Raw genomic sequence first — 19,443 nt, 5'->3', positions numbered from 1 at the left:
TCTGCCTCTCCCTGCCACGCCCCCTAGCTCCTGCTCTGTCACACTTCTTGCTCTCTCTCAAATGAATAAATAAAATCTTAAAAAAAAATCCAAATTTACTAAAATTATTTGTATGGCAAAAGATAAAAGGAGGCCAATTGGCTATTGTCCCTACAACATAATTCTGAATTAACTTTATTTTTTTAATAATAATATTTTTATTATGTTAGTCACCATACAGTACATCCCCAGTTTTTGATGTAAAGTTCCATGATTCATTACTTGCATATAACACCCAGTGCACCATGCAATCTGAATTAACTTAATGTCTGCTAAGACATGCGGGTTGGCTAACCTTCATGGACTTAATACGAGGGTTCAAACGATGGTTATACTAGTAAAATAACTGCATTCTCTAGCTTCTGTAGTTAATGCTTTGACATCTCAGGCCTTGGTGACTTTGGAGGGACTGTCCCTGACAGGCATAGTTAATTTTTGGAGATGGTCCACAGCTTGCCTCTGAGCACACCTTTCACATGTAAACCAACCAATTCAGGGCCTTTGCCCCCAACCACTCCCTCTAAGAAGCTCTTACACTCTGGGCCACCATCCCCTGCCCTGATCACCCCAGGGCAGGGACAGACTACTCCAGACACCACTGTGGCCCAGGCCCACTGAAATTATTCCAACTAACCAGTCTTAAACGTGCTCACCCTGCCTCACCTGTCCCTTCCCGTGGAAACCACAGTGAAGGCTCTTGCCCACATTTTCCCTTCACTCCCTCTTTCTCCTGACTGACCCTGGTGCTTCCCTGGATGGCCCTTCATGGCTCTCATGACCTCCTTTCTTGGGATCTGTGTTTCTAAAGAGCTTCTTCCATTGTGACAGTTATTTCTATATCTTCCTTTCTTACCATACCTGATTAGAATATACCCTGGTCCCATTAAAACTCTGAGACCGCCTAGGGGCACCTGGGTGGCACAGTCAGTTAAACTTTTGGCACAGGTCATGATATCAGAGTCATAGGATTGAGCCTCTTGCTGGACTCTGTGCTCAGGGTGGAATCAACCTGGGATTCTCTCTCCCCCTGCCCCTCACCTCCCCCCTCTTTTACTCTCTCTCTCTCTCTCTCAATCTCTAAAATAAATAAGATCTTTTAAAAATAAAACTCACAAGGGAGACCAACAAATTTAAAAGTGGTAAATATTTTGCTATTATATATTTGGCCAATATGTTCTGTTCAGTGCCTATTTCAACATCTTGAATTTGAAGGCGACATGTTTTACCTTGTTATGCACAGGGCACCCAAACCACACTGTTATCACACACAATCCTTGAGGGCAGGAACTTACTGCACCCATCTTTCTCCAGGAACATAGGTATGACATCACTTTTGTGACATCCTACTGTGAGGACATTTGTTTGACACACTTGTTAAGGACATACAAGTGCAGGGGCGCTGGGGTGGCTCTGTGGGTTAAGTGTCTGCCTTGGTTCAGGTCGTGATCCCAGGATCCTGGGAACAAGCCCCACATAGGGCTCCCTGCTCACTGGGAAGCCAGCTTCTCCCTCTCCCTCTGCCCCACCCACCCTTTGTGCACTCACTCTTCTGCGCTTTCTCTCTGGTAACTAAGTAAAATCTTTAAAAAGAAAAAAGGACATACGAGTCCAACATCGCTCAGTATTTTTTGGGTTCTGGACACAACTTATTTCTTGTTTATAAATTTTACTGAAACCCATTTATGCTGTTACTTGTAAATGAGCCCACGTTGGGTGGGGCTCCCCTCAACAAAAGGCTCTAGGATCGGTCCAAGTTAAAATCCCCTGTTAGGGGGGACTGGGTGGCTCAGTTGGTGAAGCGTCTGCCTTTGACTCAGGTCATGATCTCGGGGTCCTGAGATAGAACCCCACATTCGGCTCCCTACTAAGTGGGGAGCCTGTTTCTCCCTCTCCTTTGGATTCCTCTGCCAGCTCAAGTTCTCTCTCAAACACATAAATAAACTTTTTAAAAAATCCCCTGCTAGTGCCCTAGTGAAAAGGCCTTAGCAACCTCCTCTCCCACTTTCTGGAGTCCCTGGACCACCCATGGTATCTGTAAATTGTCCATGGGTTCCCAATGCAAGAAACGGCCCTCCTTGGCCCTGGGTTATAGACCATGAAAGCAACAATTGCTGGCCAGGCACTGGGCTCTCCTGGAAATAGAGACTCTCACGGATTCTGAGCCTTCATATCCAGCTGTCTGTTATTCCGTGGGTCATGGTACCGCCCACCAGCTCAATATAGTTAGCAAGGCCTTCTTGCTACAGGCTGAAGCCAAAGTCTGCTTATCCTACCTGAGGCTGGGGGTGGTGCCTCTGTCCACAGTCCATTGCCAGACTCCATGGTGCTGGAGGACGTCAGCCCTTCCTTCTACCCTTGGACACCTAGAGATTCCCATGGGATCAACTGAGTGAACATCAATGGAATTGATACATTTGGTTTTGACGACCGCCTCTCACTCTTGCTCGGGTGCCAACTTCACTTCCTAGGGAAGCACCTGTCCTACACCTTAAAAGTCTCAGTGCGGGTTGAAATTGACATGGAGACAGCAGAATCCACTGTGACGGAAAACCTCAGATTAAGACTCAGTATTGGGGCACCTGGGTGGCTCAGTTGGTTGCGTGTTTGCCTTTGGCTCGGGTCACGATCCTAGGGTCCCAGGATTGAGCCCCACATAGGGCTCCCTGCTCAGCTGCGGGCCTATTTCTCCCTCTCCCTCTGCAGCTCCTGCAGCCTGTGCTCTTCCCCTACTTTCTGTGGCAAATAAACAAGTAAAACCTTAAAGTAAAAATGCAAAGAGGTCTGAATGGATGGTTTCCTGCATACAATGGAGCAATTAGCCTTGAACTGCAAATGAAGATTTGGAGTGGCTTTTGAGAAAATGGACTAGGCAGTCCATCATGGACATTTGGAATAAAAATCGCTTAAATCCTGATGATAGGAGCTAGTTAAATAATTTAGGGTATATCCATAAAATGCTGGGTTTTCTTTTAAAGAACAAATTGGAATTCATTCACATTTTGGAAGATCTCTAAGGCAGAGTGATTTAAAAAAAAAAAAAGTCAGAAAATACTATACTCCCAAATAGGCAAATACACATATATTTCTAAAAGGCCGGAGAGAAATCAGGTTACCCATAGAGTGATTTCCTAGGCAACAGAAAAACAAATGGAACAAAAATTAAAAATGAAAAAAAAAAGAGAGAGAAATGGGACTTAGCGGGGGTCAAGCAAATTTACATTTTTTTAAAAATTGTACGCATCTTGTACTTTCACGCTGTTCACCTTGTTTCTCGTACAAGGTGTGTGTGTTCGTGTATTTGGTAAGTTCGGAACATTAAAACCAGTTGATGTGTTCCTTACCCAGGGTATATGTAGATACCTGCTCCTTGTGAAAACATTACAGCATTACAAACAATATTGGAAGTATCCTTGGACCACAGCCTCCAACCCCACCAATGTCTACTCTCATAAGAAGTCACCACTGTTTTCAGTTTGGGGAATACCTCTGCAGTCATTAAAAGACCTCTGTTCTTGTTAAGTCATAAAAGAATATTTTTATTAAGCTGAAAGCAAAACTGCAAATACATTACGTTTTGCAAAAGGCCATTTTGGGCTAAGGTAGACACACAGAGTGACTTGCGTTCTTCAAAGCGCCGTCTCCTCTCCGGCTTGAGAATCGTCTATTTCTTTGAGGGGCCTGTGGCCGCCATTCCAACCTTCGTGGCAGGTGACAGTATTTGGGGCGTGTATGTGGGGAAAGCATCAGTGACAGCATTTAGAAGAAGGTGCTCCGATCCATCCGTTTCTGGTCCTGGGGGGGTAATGAGAGACACAGCTGTGGTGCGGGGCTTCACATCTTTTTTTCGGGGTGTGGATCCTAGGGCAGTGTTCAGATGTTGTGGGCCTTGTTTCTTAGCCACTTTTCCCCTTCCTCCTGAATCTGGGGGCTTCACGGCATGAGCAGAGGGTTTAGGTGGTGGAGAAGCTGAATGTGATTCCGCTTCTAGAAACTGGACGAAAAGTCCTGAAAAAGAATGGTTGGCCATAGCTCGGTGACTTGGTTTCCCAGGTGTGTTGGGGGCGCTTCTGGATCCAGGCCCCCCAGTCACCCAGCTGGTAACCCCACCTGGCCTTTCACTGAACAGCTGGCGCATCTGGTCTTCTTGGATCCCCAGCGTGCCTGCCATCAACCTTAAGGCTTCCTGCCGGTCGGCATCAGGTGCTTGCAAAGAGCCCACGAAGAGTCTCCTCAGGAGGGTTTTGTCCACCATGCCTTCGGACTTACTTACTAAGTCCATCAGTTTCTTCTGGGTGTCCTCCAGGACTTCCTGCTGGACCTCGTTCTGTTTCTTGACTTCTTGGAGCTGGTCTTCCTTCAGACCCAAGTCAGCCTTTGCTTTCTGGAAGCGTCCCTGCAATGACTTCAGTTTCCCTTCTAGGCTGTCTGCCTTTTCCATCCACTCGGCGAGTTCCAGCTTGAGGGCGGCTAGAACGTGACCGTACTGCCTCCCTTCCTCCTGGGAGGCTGCAAGCTGGAAGGCGGCTTCCTCTTTCTGCTGGGTGACCATGTGCAATTGCTCCCGCAGCGACTGCACCTGCACACTGGCTCGATGGCTCGCGTTTTCCAAGGCCGTGGAAGACAAAACGAGCTTTCCCTGCAAGACCGTCACTTCCTCTCTGAGTTGAGCCACTTTGCCTTCTGAGACCAAAGCTTCGCGGCGACGAGAATCTTCGGCTTCTGAAGCGACGTGACGCCGTCTCTCCAGCTCCTGGGTGAGGCGTGATTCTCTCTCCCGTAAATGGTGCACCTCCTTCTGGAGGGCACAGGTTTCCATTTGTTTCTGTGTCAGTGCCAGCAGGACTTCCTCTCTCTCCTGTGGACACACAACTGTCTGGTCCTGCACGGATGCAACTGCATCGACGAGCCGCTTCGCTTCCCCGGTCTCGCCCTCTTCTTTCCCTCGCAATACTTGCTCCAAAGCAAGTGCCTTCTCTTCCACCGCAGCGGACTGGGATTCCTCCTCTCTCGGCAGCATGGAAAGCCGCCTGTTGGTCTCTTGCAAGGCCTGATTTTCCATTTCCTTTTCTCTACACGTTTCCACGAGCTTTGCATTTTCCTCTTTCAGTTGACACACATCCGTTTCAAAATCTGCTAGTCTCTCCTTCAAATCGGTGACTGCCTGCCTCAAAAGGTCATTTTCACTCACTTGGCTACTGAACTTCTCCTGCAAAGAAAGCAATTCCTCACTTTTCGCTTGCAGTCGGAGCTCTTGATCCGGAATGAAGTTTTGCAGAACGGCCTGTTTCTCCTTCAGCGGCTCCATGTCGGAATCCCCGTGTTCCTGTTGTTTGCCTTCTCCTGGGGACGCGGCCGACACGGAATCCATCCATCTCTGCTTCTCTTCCTGGAGGGTTCGAATCATTGTATCTTTTTCTTGCATTGATTTTCTTAGCTCTTCTACCTCCTCTTGGCGCAACTGAGAAGACTGGCTCACTACGTCAGATGTCACGGCCTTCAGAGAGTCGGCTGGCTCTGAGGAGTCGGGGGAGGGCTGCAGGAAAATCGCGTCCAGTTTCCCTAAGAGGAGATCCTTGGCGTGGCAATTCTCCCCGATGCTGAGCTGAATTCGTGCCAGGTCCTTCTCTAAGTGTTCTAAGGTTATTTCCTTGCCTCTGTAAGTCTGGATCAGGTCCATAGAGGTCGCCTGCAGTTTGGAATCCTCCTCGCTGCCAGGGCAAGCCTGCGCCTGGAGCTGGCGAAGATCGCTCTGAAGCTGGGGTGACTCCTGCTTCATGTTTTGGACCGTGGTCATCACCTGCTCTTTCCACTCTTCCATGATCTTCACTCGCTGTTTGAACGTGTCCCGTTCCCGCAGAAGCTCCTTGAACTGATCGATGTGAACGCCGCGAACCTCATCACCAGTGCTGGAGGTCTGCAGGATGGTCAATAAAGTCTGACATTTCTGACTTAAGGCATCCACTTCGAGGTCTTTTTCTCGAATAATGTGTGATAAATTCTGAATCGTTTCTCTAAACATCTCCTGACCACTACATTCAATTCTCGGGGACAGTTTCCGATTTTCCTCTTGCATCCTCTGGAGCTCTGCTTCTTTGGCAGCAAGTCTCTCTGTCATTTTCTGATACTCCCTTGTCAGATGGCTATTCTCCCTCGTTTTCTCATTTAAGACAGCCAACACTTGGTCGCTTTTCGAAGCACACTCTTGCAATTGCTGCTGAAGTCGCTCCACGTCCACGCGCTGGCGCTGAGAAGCTGCAGAGATTCTGCTGGAAAGACCCTCGATCTCCAAATCCTTCTGCTGGATAATCTGAGTTAGTTTACCAATCTCCTCTTTGGACACCCGATCGATGTGTTCGGTCAATCGGATGTTCTGTTCAGTTAGAAGCTTCATCTCCACTTCTTGCTCTTTTATTCCTTGGACTGATCTTTGAGTTTCGCCTTTAGATGGATCAAGCTTCTCACTTCCGTTCTCTCTAGGAAGAGGCTGACTGCTTGTGACTTGAACGTCGTCACAGTGCTCTGCTGCAATGTGCTGGCTTTTGTCAGGCAGCTGGGCTTTCATTTGGCCTAATGTGTCTTGCAAATTCTGAATCTCCTGGTCTTTCGCTGCAAGGAGCTGAGCGCGTTCAATATGCAGCTGCTCCTGCTGGGATTGAAGATGGTCCACTTTCTGCTTCTGCTCCTGTAGAGACTGAAGCAGTCTTATCTTCCCCTGCTGCTGGTTGTGAATGATCTTCTGTTGTTCCTTTACTTCCTCCTCGAGGTCATCTTTTAACTCGTTCAGTTGGAAGACTTCACACTCCAGTTCGAGGATTTTAGGGTCAGGTACAGGGCGACTCTGTTGTCTCAGGCGCTCCAGTTCTTCTTTCAGATGATGATTTTCGGCGGTCACGGAGGTGAGACGCATGTCTTTGTCCTCCACGGTTTGCTCTAAAAGGTCATTGCTTCTTGAGGCTTTTTCTTTAATGACCTGTGTCAATTGCTTCTGCTCCTCCAAAGCAGAGGACAGCATGTCCTTGGTTTCTCTGTGGTCGGCGTCCATCTGCTCGATCTTCTTTTGGAGGTGGAATATTTCCAGGTCTTTCTCTTGCATGAGTTGGATCAAACGTGCATGCTCTAAAGGTAACAATTTCTTGATGGTTTGCTTGTACTTCCTCTTCTCTTCCAACGCCTTCTTCTCAGTCCGATACAATTTCGCTACTAACCGCCCTTTTTCGATCTTTAAAGCCCTCACAGCAATGTTGTTTTCCAGAAACTCCTCGTTGTTACGGAGAATCGATTCTTCCAGCTGGTGTCTTACATCTTGGAGTGCCAAAACCAACTTCTGGTTTTCTGCTCTGACATCAGAAGCAACGTTGTTCAGATTGTCGTTCAGCCGCTCCATCTCTGCAAGTTGTTGCTCCACCCGTCCAAGCTCACTTTCCCTTTGCTCATACTCACGTAGTTGTTGGCGGTGCCTCTCAATGACGTCGGCCAGTTGCTTCTTGTGGAGACTCTGTAATACCGATACTTCAAGTTGGTGTTCGTCTAGCTTGTTCATCCGTTGTTGTTCTAGGTCCCTGATGGTGGTCTTCAGTTTCCAAATTTCACTGGAGTCTAGTATCTTTGATGACGACTGAGACAAACGCCTCCAGTGACTAACCTCAGCCTCCAGTGTTTCGATGTCCTTCAGGAGTCTGTTGATTTGTGCCTGTGATGTGATGAGGTCCGCGAAGTCCATCTCCTCGCCAGTGGAAGTTCCCTTTCCCACGTGCCCGGTGAAATCAATGTGGCTGGTGAAGCAAGGCTCTCTGCCATCCACTTCCCCTGGGGAATGGTCTAGGCCAGAGCCCAGGCCACCAACCCAAGGCAACATCTCTGCGGGTCATAAAACTGTCCTGGTCCGCTGTGAAAAAGCGTCCAGTGCAGTCGGACTACCCCGCCAAGTGTCCCAGAACCCCTGCCTGCGCGAGCCTAAGAATCCCAAGACAATAAGCGTTTCTAGGCAACGCTTGCGTGGGCCCGGCCCCCCTCCCCTCTGCAGACCAGGTCCTTAGGAAAGGCCAAGGCCTTGGTCTTTCCCAAGGCCGTCTTTGGCCACTGGTCCCGGTCCCAGCCGCTCATCCCCACGACTTCTCACGCCAGGGCTGGGCCCCTTCCGCTTCTTCCCCCGCTTTCATGGCGGTCCTGGGCGGGTCCCAAGTGCATGCTCCTGCCTCACCGCCCCCAGGTGCCTGCCCACACAAAATGCACTTGGCCCTCGACTTTCCCCCTAAGTGGTATCACAGTACACAAACTCCTTTGGCGTGTGCTTTCCACGCAACCGAATCTTTTGAATGGAGGTGAAAGGTACACAATCCCACGCACCCATCCACCTAGGAGTGAAGGTCCTAGGTGCATTTGACAAATGTCTACACACGTGTAAGGCATGGCCCTCAAGAGACTTTGGGCATTTCCAACCTCCAGAGGCTCCAGAGTGACCTGTCCCTCCCTGCCTCGTTAGCCTGCGGGGACAGTGAGTCCCACTCCTGGGTTTGCTGGTTCACTGGCGGCCGGGAGCGCTGTGACCCATCAACTGCCTCCCGCAGGTGTGCGGCCTAGACCGGGGAGGGGGTCGCGGGCGGTGGCGAAGACCGTGCTGGATAGGGGGCTCCTGGCATCTCACAGAGAGGCCTGGGGTTCAGGCCTTGGGTGGAGGAGGGGCTGGGAACCACACCCCTTGCCTGGTCCCACAAGGCCCCCCCGGTGGGCGGTGCCACTGGATGAGAGGCAGAGAGGGCGGGGCTCCCGTCCAGGCACAGCTCCACAGCCGCCTGGGCCCTGAGGTGATGCAGCCCTCTGAGCGGTTCCCAAGCTGCCCTGCCCAAGCCCCTTGGTCAGCCGCCTCCACCAGGAAGAAGCAATCCAACTGCATGAAGCAGGGGCCAGCTAGACCGCGGGTAGGCGAGTGCGCCGATCTGGGTTGGCACGGGATGAGCCGATTGGGGACGCTGGCCTGGCCGCCTCGGCAGGGCCGGCTGTTTTCTGGGCCGCGCGCTCGATGCCTTGCAGCACTCGGGATCTGGGACCGGGCTGCGCCACGTCGCGACCTGGAGCCCAGCTCTGGGCCAGCGCCAGAGCCCCCGGGGAGCAGCGGGGTGGGTCGTCATCCCGCCGCCCATTGTCCAGGCCCGCAGAGCATCGCCCAGGAGGGAGTGGACCCGAGCCTTCCCCTGACCTCCCCCGGCCTTCCCCTGACCTCCCCCGGGGTTGGCCCCGGGTGAAAACTCAGGTAACCCTTGTGCCTGAGGCCAGGGGGACGCTGTGCTCTGGGGGTGGCGTCCTCAGCCTTTCAGGTTCGCCCTGCTGCTGCGGACCCTCCACGTCCAAGTGCCTGATGGCAGTAAATAAGGAAGGGATGATCAGAGCCCATCGGATGCGCCCAGGGAGTTTCGGTGGTCCATGCAGGGGCTGTACAGGTGTTGCTGTTCCCAAACCCGGGCCCCTGTGGACCCGACTGCCCAAGTTTTTGATATTGACAAATTGGGAACTGGGTGGAAAGAATTGTGGAAACGCCTTGGGCCGACTTTTAGTTTAGCTCTTTAATAGCTTTTTAAAAAGCCTTTCTCCCTTTGGATTTGGAAGCAGATCCTTCTCCAGGTTTCTTGGGGACTGTTTTCATGCTTGACAGGAAACATTCTCCATTATGGAATGACAGAAGACACCAGGGTTTGCAGACCACCAGGCTGTTGGAACAGGAACCACTGGTGGTTTTGAGAGGTCCTGGAGGTGACTGTCATGTGCCCAGGTATCTGGGACACATCTTTCAAGGTCTTTTAGGGCAGTTAGCTGTACTGGACCTAGTGACTGTTTTTGCTGGGCAGAGACATGAAGGTGTGAGTCTTCCACAGCTCTTGCTTCTTTTTTTCCAAAAGTTGGGTCAAAGGGGGAGTTTGACTTGGCCAGAACACGTGCAGATAGTTCCGTGTGTGTGTGTCTGTACCAAAATACTTTGACTTCCCCTCCCATTTCTTCAATTTCCTTGTTTAAGGTTTGGGTCCCCCGCACCCCACCATAACTTTTTGCTTAGTGGCTTAGTTTTGTTGTTTAACTTTGTTGCTACCCCACCCTATTACCTTAGTGTGCATTTATCCTGTTACCAGAGTTGATGCCTGTGCCCTAAGCCTAGTGCTGCCTACTTTTCTGTCATTTGTAGGAAATGATAGAAATAATGCCCAGCGGGAGGTAGACAGGATAGTAGTGATGTAGTTTTGGAAGGCAGGTGAGGTTTGGTGGGCTGAGATCTCGAGCCAACGCCCGAGAAAGAATTCTTGAGACGTCTTTAGGGCAAAATGCTGGTTTTCTTAAAGCACTGGGACAGGATCCCTGGGCAGAAAGAGCTGCTGTAATGGGGTTGTGGGGGCAACTGATTACATACTTGGGAGTTGGGAGAGGGAAAGAAAAGGGAGGGCTTCAAAAGAACTTTCCTACGCTAAAGAGGATACTGGAGACCTTGCCATTGTCAGGTTAAGGTTGTTTTCCCTTCTAGCAAGGTATTAACATTAAGATAGTTGGAAGTTTCCTGGAGGAATGTCACAGGGTATCAGCCTGTGCTTTGTCCTTCTGCTCCCTCTTCAGGAGTGGGGGCCAATGATTCAACAGAGAATCTGTAAATGAATCCTAAGATAATTCCTTGTGAGCTTTCTTACCCCTGCCTCCCTTTGCATTCTTAGTAACATGCCTTGTAAAATCAATATTCAATGACTGTCAAGACTGATTTGTCATGTTGTCATTCTGGCCTCTTTATACACTGTATCAGGAAAGGGGTGTTTGCTTTTTTTGTGCAAAGTTCTGAGGTATTTATTTATTTATTTATTTATTTATTTATTTATTTTATTTAACAGAGAAAGAGCACAAGCAGGGGGAGCTGCAGGGGGAGGGGAGGAAGCTGGCTCCCCACTGAGCACGCAGCCTGACCTGGGGCCCTATCCCAGGACCCTGGGATCATGACCTGAGCCGAAGGCAGAGCCTTCACCAACTCAGCCACCCAGGGGCCCCAGTTCTGGGCCTTTTCAAGCTACCAAGCCAGTCGGCCCCTCTTTGGCCCCAGCTTCCTCTGTAGCAGCTTCTCTCTTCACACCTAGATTCTGGCCATACGTGCCCCACTTCTAGTTTATGGAGCAGGCCGAGCATTCTTACCTCTTAGCCTCTACCTGAGATTCTCCGGAGTTCCTTTCACCACACCAGCCCTGTAGCTGCCTCCTACTCATTCTTCAGCTCTCCAGGCCAAGGTGTCTGCCTCTAAAAGGCCTTCCCTGATGCTCCGACAGAGAATGGATGGCCCCATCCCGGGGAACGTTCCTAAGTCCACACAGCACCTGGTTTTCTATGATGCAGTGGCCTCTTTACTTGTTATTGTTCCCCAGTAAACAAAATGCCTTGAGAGCCCTTTGCTGTCTTTCTCTTTCATCTCCCAGGGTCTGCTGCGGTGCCTAGCACAGGGTAGAAACTCCACAAAGACTGTCAAATCCAGTGTAAATCTAGTTCCTACCAGATCGCCCTGGCGGTGTGAGCCCAAGTATGGGAAAATGAAAACTGGATAGAGTCAGTGGTGATTCACACTGGGACTGTAATTCTGGCCCTGACCTTTGACTCTGTTTGAAAATCTTTATTGCTCGATGCCAGTGGAAGCCGAGGCTATTACAGAGCTATGAAGGGTGTGGCAGTTATGCTCCCAAAGTCAAAACTGTTTTTCTGGGGAAGCTTTTGCTTCACTGCTGTCGATTTCCTCGACATATCTGTATTCCTTCCACTCCGGTCATTGTCAAGGCCTCGGGAGGAAACACGGAGGCAGGAGAGAGCCTAGAATTGTGATTCTGTGTTATCGTGTTACTGACAGACATCAGAAGTGGGATTCTGGGTGCATTGCACTCAAGAGGAAGGCTAGAAAGCGTAGGTCCCCTTCGCCCATGAGTGAAGTCGTGTGTGTGAATGGCATGCCCATCGTGTGTGCTATCCATTCATAAAAGGCCATGTTGTCTTCCCAAGAACAAGGACCTTGTCAGCAACCGCACACTAAGGTTCCATGGGACGAACATGGGGGAGAATTAGGAATGGCTGCAAGGAGGGAGTTCTCATGATGTGATGTGTTTACAATGGGAGGATGAGTGTGTTTCAGAAGATGGTTTGTGTATCACAGACATGAGGCTATGTGGTGGTCTCATGACAGGGGGGTCCCAAAGAAGAGAATTAGGATGGCTGATTCATCAAGGGGCACTTATGGAGGCCACACTGTGTACTGTTCAAGGTATTAAAGAATCACAAGTGAACACAACCCAGTTTCTGCCCTGAAGGGGCTCAATAGATCTGTGGAAGAGACAGACAAGCAAGAAATAATTATAGACCATGAGACAAGTGTTTAGAGAGGGACAGCTAATACAGTGAGCAACACTCCACTCTGAGTGAATGGACAGAGGTATCAAAACCAAACAAACAGACCAGAAGGAAATTGGAGCAGAGCCTTTCCTCCCATCTGTAAGCACGACTTTCAATGTTCTCTCCTATTGATTAGGTCTCTTTTCCTTGTAAGAGAACCCAACTCGAATTGCCCTAAGCCAAGATGGGAACTTTACTGGCTCATATGTGACCCAGAGTCCAAAAGGACTATGGCTGCAGCCAGGGCTGGATCCAGGGGTTCCACTCTCTAGACAGGCTGTGTCCACAAGGAGACACCCCTGCCCCACCCAGGTTTCCTCCCTCCTCAGTTCAAGTCCCAGAGGGACATAGACTACTTTTCACTGTGGCTAGAGCCCCAGGACAGACTCTGAAGATGTCTGGCTGGGTCCCATGCCATGCCCTGGAAATGCAAATGGAGTCAGCCCCACCCAAACCACAGGGAATGGCAATGGGGGAGTACTGGTCCCCCAGAGAACACTGGGTGCTGTTACCAGCAGGGGAGAAGGAGTGCTGGTCAGAATACACTAAGTATTACATCGTGTCTTTTGTAGGGAAAGAGAACCGTCATCTACTCTTGTGAAAATACAAATTAGTAAAGAGGATCTTGAAGAACAGTTTGGCAGTGGCTATTAGAATTCATAAGGGGCAATTCCTTGAGCCAGCAATTCCTGCAAATACGCACGTGTACCTGTGCTTTCTACAACACTATTTAATAGAAAACCATATAAAATGCAGCTATCTAAAGGACCATCAGTATTGAATACATTAAGTAAAAAGGTATTTCCATGCAAAGGAGAACTAGAAAGCCATCAGAAATAATGAGGCAGAGCTATAAATGACAATAGAAGCACAGCCATGAGTTACTAGGATCCAGAATAGTTACAAAACAGGACGTGTCAATTATTCGCTTTATTAAAATTATACATAAATCTATTTATTTTGAGAAATGTAGATTCACTCATTCAACAGATATATATTGAACTACAACCTATGTATTTATTCAATGTGTATGTACAGTCTTTCAGCAAAAACTTACTGACCCTTCTAGGTGCCAGGCACTGGACTGTATTTGTGTTTTCATGTGTGATATTTATCCGTCTCTAGGTGTACTGTTCATCCATAGGAGAAAACACTCTGAACACTGGTTATCTTGGTGGGGGGAGAGATTATGCAGGGTCTTTACTTTCTACTTCATACATTTCTGCATCGATGGATCAAAGGTAATGCAAAGCGTTAGCTCCTTCATCATTCCGACACAAGTATTCACCAAATATACAGAAAGTTATGATAGCGACAGTGTGGAGAAAACAGCCAGGCCAGCACATGGCAAAGCCTGCACAGGTTCTACTTATAATCTGTAGGAGGGAAACGAAGGATGGGGGAGATGTTCTTTCTGGGAGTCTCTTCACCAGGAGCATGACTGTGGCACTGTGGTTGCACAGAGGCCTGTCTCGCTGTCTCATGTTTCCTGTGTTATCTGTGTCCACCATCCCAGAAGGCCATCCTCTCTGGGCATGTCCTCTGACCTGAATTATTAGTAAGCCCCCTGAATACTCTGCCAGACACAGACTGAAAACGATGGAACATTCTGGAAGAGGTTTACCTTGGACTGAAAGGCTTAGAGGTGAGCAGGGAGTTGCTGGAAACACTCATACTTAAAACGTGAGGGGAAACCCGGAGCACAGGGGCCGAGGAGGTGATATAACAGGTGGAGCAGGTCAGGTACAAGACAGCGGGGAGCAGTGCGGGGGGACTGGAGGATGACAGCCCCCCTCCATGAAGCAGCCACCTAGGACTTAGGGTCTGATGCTGCCAGATTGGATGTTCCCAAGGAAAGCTGGAAACAGAGATTTTCAGGAAAAAATCTATTTTGCACTGGTTGTAAATCACTGAAACCCATTTTGTAAAGATTGAAGAACGGGGACCTATGGACATCTGTTTTAAATTCCTTCACGGTAAATGCGATGCAGTGTAAACGTATCAGCAGAAGTACACTCTGCGTGACATCGCAAGTGCTCACTCGCAGGTGCAGACAGACAGACACACACACACACACAGACACAAACACACACCCCTTTTAAAAGGAAAAGGGGAAAAAAGCAAAGAGTGTTCTGTAGTGCACATCGTACCACGTAGGTTAAGGGTACTTGCCGATTTGAAGTGGGTCCTCCGAATGTAGTTCTGTAATGGGTTGTGATAAGAAAGGCTTGACTCTGTGGGAAGATGGGAAAGAGAGAAATGAGTCAAGGAGCTCAGTTTCAGCAGAACCGCAAACACCCACTCCAGGAACGGCAAATACATCCTGCTCCTGTTCAAAGCAAGGGCCACTCACTCCACAGGGCCTTCTGCTTCCTGACGTCTGGCCCTCGGCACACGCACTCACACTTCAGTGGATCGGGGCTCCGGCGAGGTCACTAAGCAGGACACTCCGAATCGGATGCCCACTCACAATCTCATCATGAAATACTGAACACTCAGAAATCGCTCAGGATACGTCAGCAAGGATTTTCCCGATGTTCCAGGTTTTCCAAGTCGTCTCCAGTTTTCTGCCTCTTCTCAAACAAAATCTTTAACACAGTGCTCACCGCTCACAGTTCACTGAAAAAAGGACTCCTATTCAGACTTGAAGTCAGTAACGTTGATGCGATGACTCCCTCCTCCACGATATGCAAAAAATCAGACCTCAGAGAGCCGAATCCTCCATCACAACAACCATACACAAAGGCCAATGCGTTTTTCAGCCCAGAAGCACCTCTGGGCTTGAGTGAGAGCCCGCTTCCTCTTAGTTCACTCGGGGTCCCAACAGGCTAGGACATCGTCTGCGGAGGCACAGCCTCAGATGCCAGACGGCAACCGAACAGCATATTTTCTGTAACGGAATCCTGTATTTGGAAAGGGTGAAAACCTTGTTTTCATAGGGTAAACTAGATCAACCTCATACTTGAAAACTATTTCCAGATGATGAGAATTAGACATCCTTGAAGGACAAGCTGAAACTTTTATGCTCACCAAAATTTTTTTTAAAGGCAATTCTTGGCATTTTATTGAAATCACTCATTTAAAAAGAAGGAAGGGAGTTCCCTTCCAAACCCTCGGGCTTGAGGCCAGGGCTTAAATCTCAGCTCCGCCCCTTCCTTCACAGGTGCCGAGATGGAAATTCACTTCACTGCTTTGTGCCTCGGTTTCCCCACCAGAATTCACGAGGCTGCTCTGAGCACTGAGTGAGGGGATGCAAGGGAAGCATTGCACACGGTGCTACAAAAGCTCCCAGCAGAGATTCACAAACTCGCCCTCTACAACTCTGCAAACTCCTTAAAACCTGGTCAGCGTGGCCCCCGGAATATCTCACAGACTGTAAATGACTAAGTTCAGCCTCCCTTTCATTCGCTCAAACAATATTGACGACGCATCTGCTCTGGGCTGGGCACCTCTCTATGCCCTGGAGATAACGAAGTAGACAAAATACACAGAACAATTCAGATCATGAAACTAGTGTAGGTCATTTCAAGGTTCAGAGAAATGACATTCATGGACAGAACAGTCACAAGGGAGAGTGTATTGCATGTGGAAGACTGCTCGACAGGTTGGAATGAGGTCCCGGGGCCAGCAAGAAAGCGGGGAGGGGGTCCAAGGGGAGGGCCCCCTAAAATGAGGTCTCCAGCATGCATCCGGCCCGCTCCTGACCGCTGCCTCTGACTCTGCCCGGCTCTGTCCTCTGGTCCAAGCCACACTTACTGGATGCTGGGCAGCTTTCTCGTGACAATCACTGCAAAGTCGACCTCAAAAATATTTTCATTGGAGATCTTCATCCTGAGGAAAAATACACAGCAAGTTTGCTAATTCTGTATTCCCGCATACATTTACTGACCATCTTCATGTACCGAGTACTAAGCCCCAAACAGCAATGGGCTATTTCAGGGATTTAAATCAGGAACGATATGGTCAGAAAGGTACTTTTCAGGTGACTTTGGTCTCTGTGTGGAGAATGGATAGAGGACAAATGTTAGGAGATTCTCAGAGCCGTCCAGGAAGAAGGTCCAGGGAAGAAGTCACAGGGAGCCTGAACTGGGGGAGCAGCCACTGGCATGGAGGTGGGGAGGCACTGAGAGGCACTGGGGAAGTAGGAGCTAACAGATTTTCCAAAAAGCAGACTGAGACAGATTAGAGAGGGTCAGGAAACAATTGTGTGTTTGGGGGGGAGGGGTCGGGGCCAGCATGTGCGGGATCAAATAGGATACAACAGCAAACATCACAAAGCATCCCCATCAGTGAGGGCGAGCACTGTCTTGTGGTACATTTACGTTTTTCTGTGAGAGGCGCGTACGGTGGGTGGGAAAGGGCAGGCGTCTGCAGCCAGGGAATGGGGGTCAGATCCCATCCACCACCTGTCTGCTGTGAGGCGCTGCAAGTCACTAAACTCCCTGGGCCAAGCTTTCCTCCTCTGCACAGTAGAGAAATTGACTGCACCTCACGGGGTTGTGAGGACTCATGAGGAAATAAATATACAAGCCACACGCACAGCAGGACCTGCGCTAGTAAGCGCCAAGGGTGTGCCTTTGATTTACTGACACGGGTACACAGATGTGGGGCCTGGCCTGGGCTGTACATGTATTTTTACTGTGGGCTGCAGCAGAGAGTGTGAAAGCCACACACAGAGACACACACACACAAACATACACACTGACACACAGAGAGGCAGAGACACAAAGACACAAACACAGAGACACAGACACACACACGCAGAGACTCACAGAGACCGACACACAAACACACACACACACATAGAGAGACACACTAACGGCCCTGCTCCACCACCTGCCTCCCCAGCCTGGTCACCCCCTGGGCTCCTAGCCCATTCCCCCCATCTCTGTCGTGTCCACTCACTCACTCAGCCCTGAGGAGGATTCTCGAACACATTCTCTCCTCAGCTCACCAACTGCAAGGACACCCCTTTCTGGCCTGTTTCAACCACACACTGCGTGTCTCCTGTAACAGCTCCTCACACCCCTGAGGCCTGGCAAGAAACAAGGCGCTCCACAACCTGCTGACTGTTCGGCATCCCCCCCGCCATGCATGCTTTTAACACCCTCGTGTCCACCTTACTTCTATTCCAGAAATACAGAACCAGTTGGTCAAAGGGGAAAGACAAAGAGAAACACAGATGCCGGTGTCCAGAATCCGGTGGTGGTGTCGCCGGTGCAGGCTGGGCCAAAGGAAAAGCGGGGGTCAGGATGATACCCCTGTTTCTGATGTGAACAACTGTGCAGGGAAGAGCACCGTGTATGTAGACGGTAGTATGTAGTATGTATATTAACTCACCTATGTAGACAGTCAGGAGCGATGGGAAGCAGGGATGGGGGAGGGTCGCTGTCTTAGGGGTTGGCATGATGGGGTCAGAAATCACAAGCAAGCATTTTCTAGTAGGAGGTGATCCCTATGGGTTAAGTGTCAGAACTATAGGTCCAGCTACCCCCCAAACTAGTGGAAAAATCAGAGGGTCTGGTTTGGGGGAGAGGGAGGGTGACAGAGGGACACAGGAGGAGAGAGTAAAGGACCGCTTCGTGATGTATCAGAAAAGACAGGCTCACCCATCTCAACCGTTCACTCTCAGAGCTGCCACACATGCCTGCCCGTCTGCAGAGCGCGGCGATGGACGAGCTAGCTGAGGCTACTGGGAGGAAAGGCTTAGGGCAGACGAGAACTAACTTCTGCTAGAAAACTCCACAGCACCCTTCCAGAACATTACTCCCACGACAGGAAAGGGTAAGGAGAGCCTAAAATTCCCAAAGACAATGAGAACAATTAAAAGCAGATGAAGGACAGCATACACTCCCACATCTTCTGTAGGACTTCTTACTTTAGTATAAAGAGCTTCCCCTTGGGGCGCCTGGGTGGCTCAGTCGGGTGAGCGGCCGAAGATGATTTCGGTTCAGGCCACGATCTCAGGGTCCTGGGATCCAGCGCAGCATCGGGCTCTGTGCTTAGAGGGGAGTCTGCTTAAGATTCTTCCTCTGCCTCTGCCCCTCCCCCCCCAATAAAAGTCAAATCTTTAAAAAAAAAAAAAAAAAAAGAACTCCCCATGCATCAGCTACTTGACCTTCAGAAGAACTGACTAAGGGGTCACTGGGGAGGGAAAGCTACCAAAAGGCACACCTCGAGCCTCTAAGGAACAGACAGCTTCTTTCTGGGCTTTCGAAAAGGAGCAAAATGGCTGCAGCACATGTTTCCACTTTCGACTCTGGGATTCCCTGAGCCTGTCTGACACGCCACTCACTGAAAGCTGGCGAGTCACAGGAGGCAAGAAAGACACCGAAGACAGGACCGGCTCCTGGATGGCAGCTGGGGACAGCCGTGAGGAAGCACAGCCCTTGGACTGGAAGAGGATCCCGCAGGGCCAACCGCAGCACAGGCTGCCCGAGGTGAGACCCACCCTCTGCGTCCTTGATCCTTGGGTTGTGTGAAAACAGAAGTCGGGAGACACCGATCAGCTGAGGTCCCTTAAAGGGGTTCACTGCCCCTTTATTCTGTTTCTGTGATGGTACTGGCTTTCCTGGGCCCTCCTGGTGCCCGCTGCCCGAAGTGGGGAGCCTTCAACTGCCCAAAGTCTTGGGCCCCTGAGATCAAACAGAACGAGCTCCCACGATGGTGGCAGCAAAAAGCCTGTGACCCGCTGCCTCTGCTGGTGCAGCTGGGGGAACATCCCCGGGGGAAGGTGCATGAGACAACGAGACTGGCAGCCAAAATTTTCCCTGCCCCGTTCTACAAGCACATACCTCTCAATACAGGGATTAGCAAATTTACTGTAAATGGCCAGAAAGTATTTTAGTCTTTGCAGGCCAGACAGCCTCTCTTGTAACTACTCAACTCCGCTGTCATGCTGGTAAAGCAGCCATAGAGAAGATGCAGCTAAATGGGAGTTGCTGTGTTGCAATAAAACTTTATTTACGACGAACGCTGAGTGGGCTAAATTTGGCCCGACAGGCCCAGGCT

General features: G+C 49.9%; 1 protein-coding gene across 7 annotated transcripts in view; it reads right to left on the bottom strand.

The window, feature by feature from the left end:
* Positions 1-3,557: 3,557 nt before the first annotated feature.
* The window catches only part of LOC125282347 (thyroid receptor-interacting protein 11-like), a 28,301-nt gene continuing 12,415 nt past the window's right edge, over positions 3,558-19,443 (bottom strand). Inside the window, exons 4-6 of one of the 7 annotated variants that reach the window (XM_057316572.1) lie at positions 18,311-18,428; positions 16,189-16,263; positions 3,558-14,666 (exon numbers count right to left, since the gene is read on the bottom strand). In XM_057316572.1, the coding sequence (XP_057172555.1) occupies positions 3,701-7,894 (4,194 nt within the window). In that variant the 5' untranslated portion in view covers positions 7,895-14,666; positions 16,189-16,263; positions 18,311-18,428 and the 3' untranslated portion in view covers positions 3,558-3,700. Of the gene's footprint in view, positions 18,434-19,443 lie in introns of those variants that run through there. The other 6 variants (XM_057316573.1, XM_048216964.2, XM_048216963.2 and 3 more) reach the window with 6 other exon arrangements.

This window comes from Ursus arctos, unplaced genomic scaffold, assembly GCF_023065955.2.
Source record: "Ursus arctos isolate Adak ecotype North America unplaced genomic scaffold, UrsArc2.0 scaffold_212, whole genome shotgun sequence".
NCBI classification, from domain to species: Eukaryota; Metazoa; Chordata; class Mammalia; order Carnivora; family Ursidae; genus Ursus; species Ursus arctos.
Note: the sequence above shows the minus strand (reverse complement) of the source record. Positions and strands in the feature narration are given on the sequence as shown.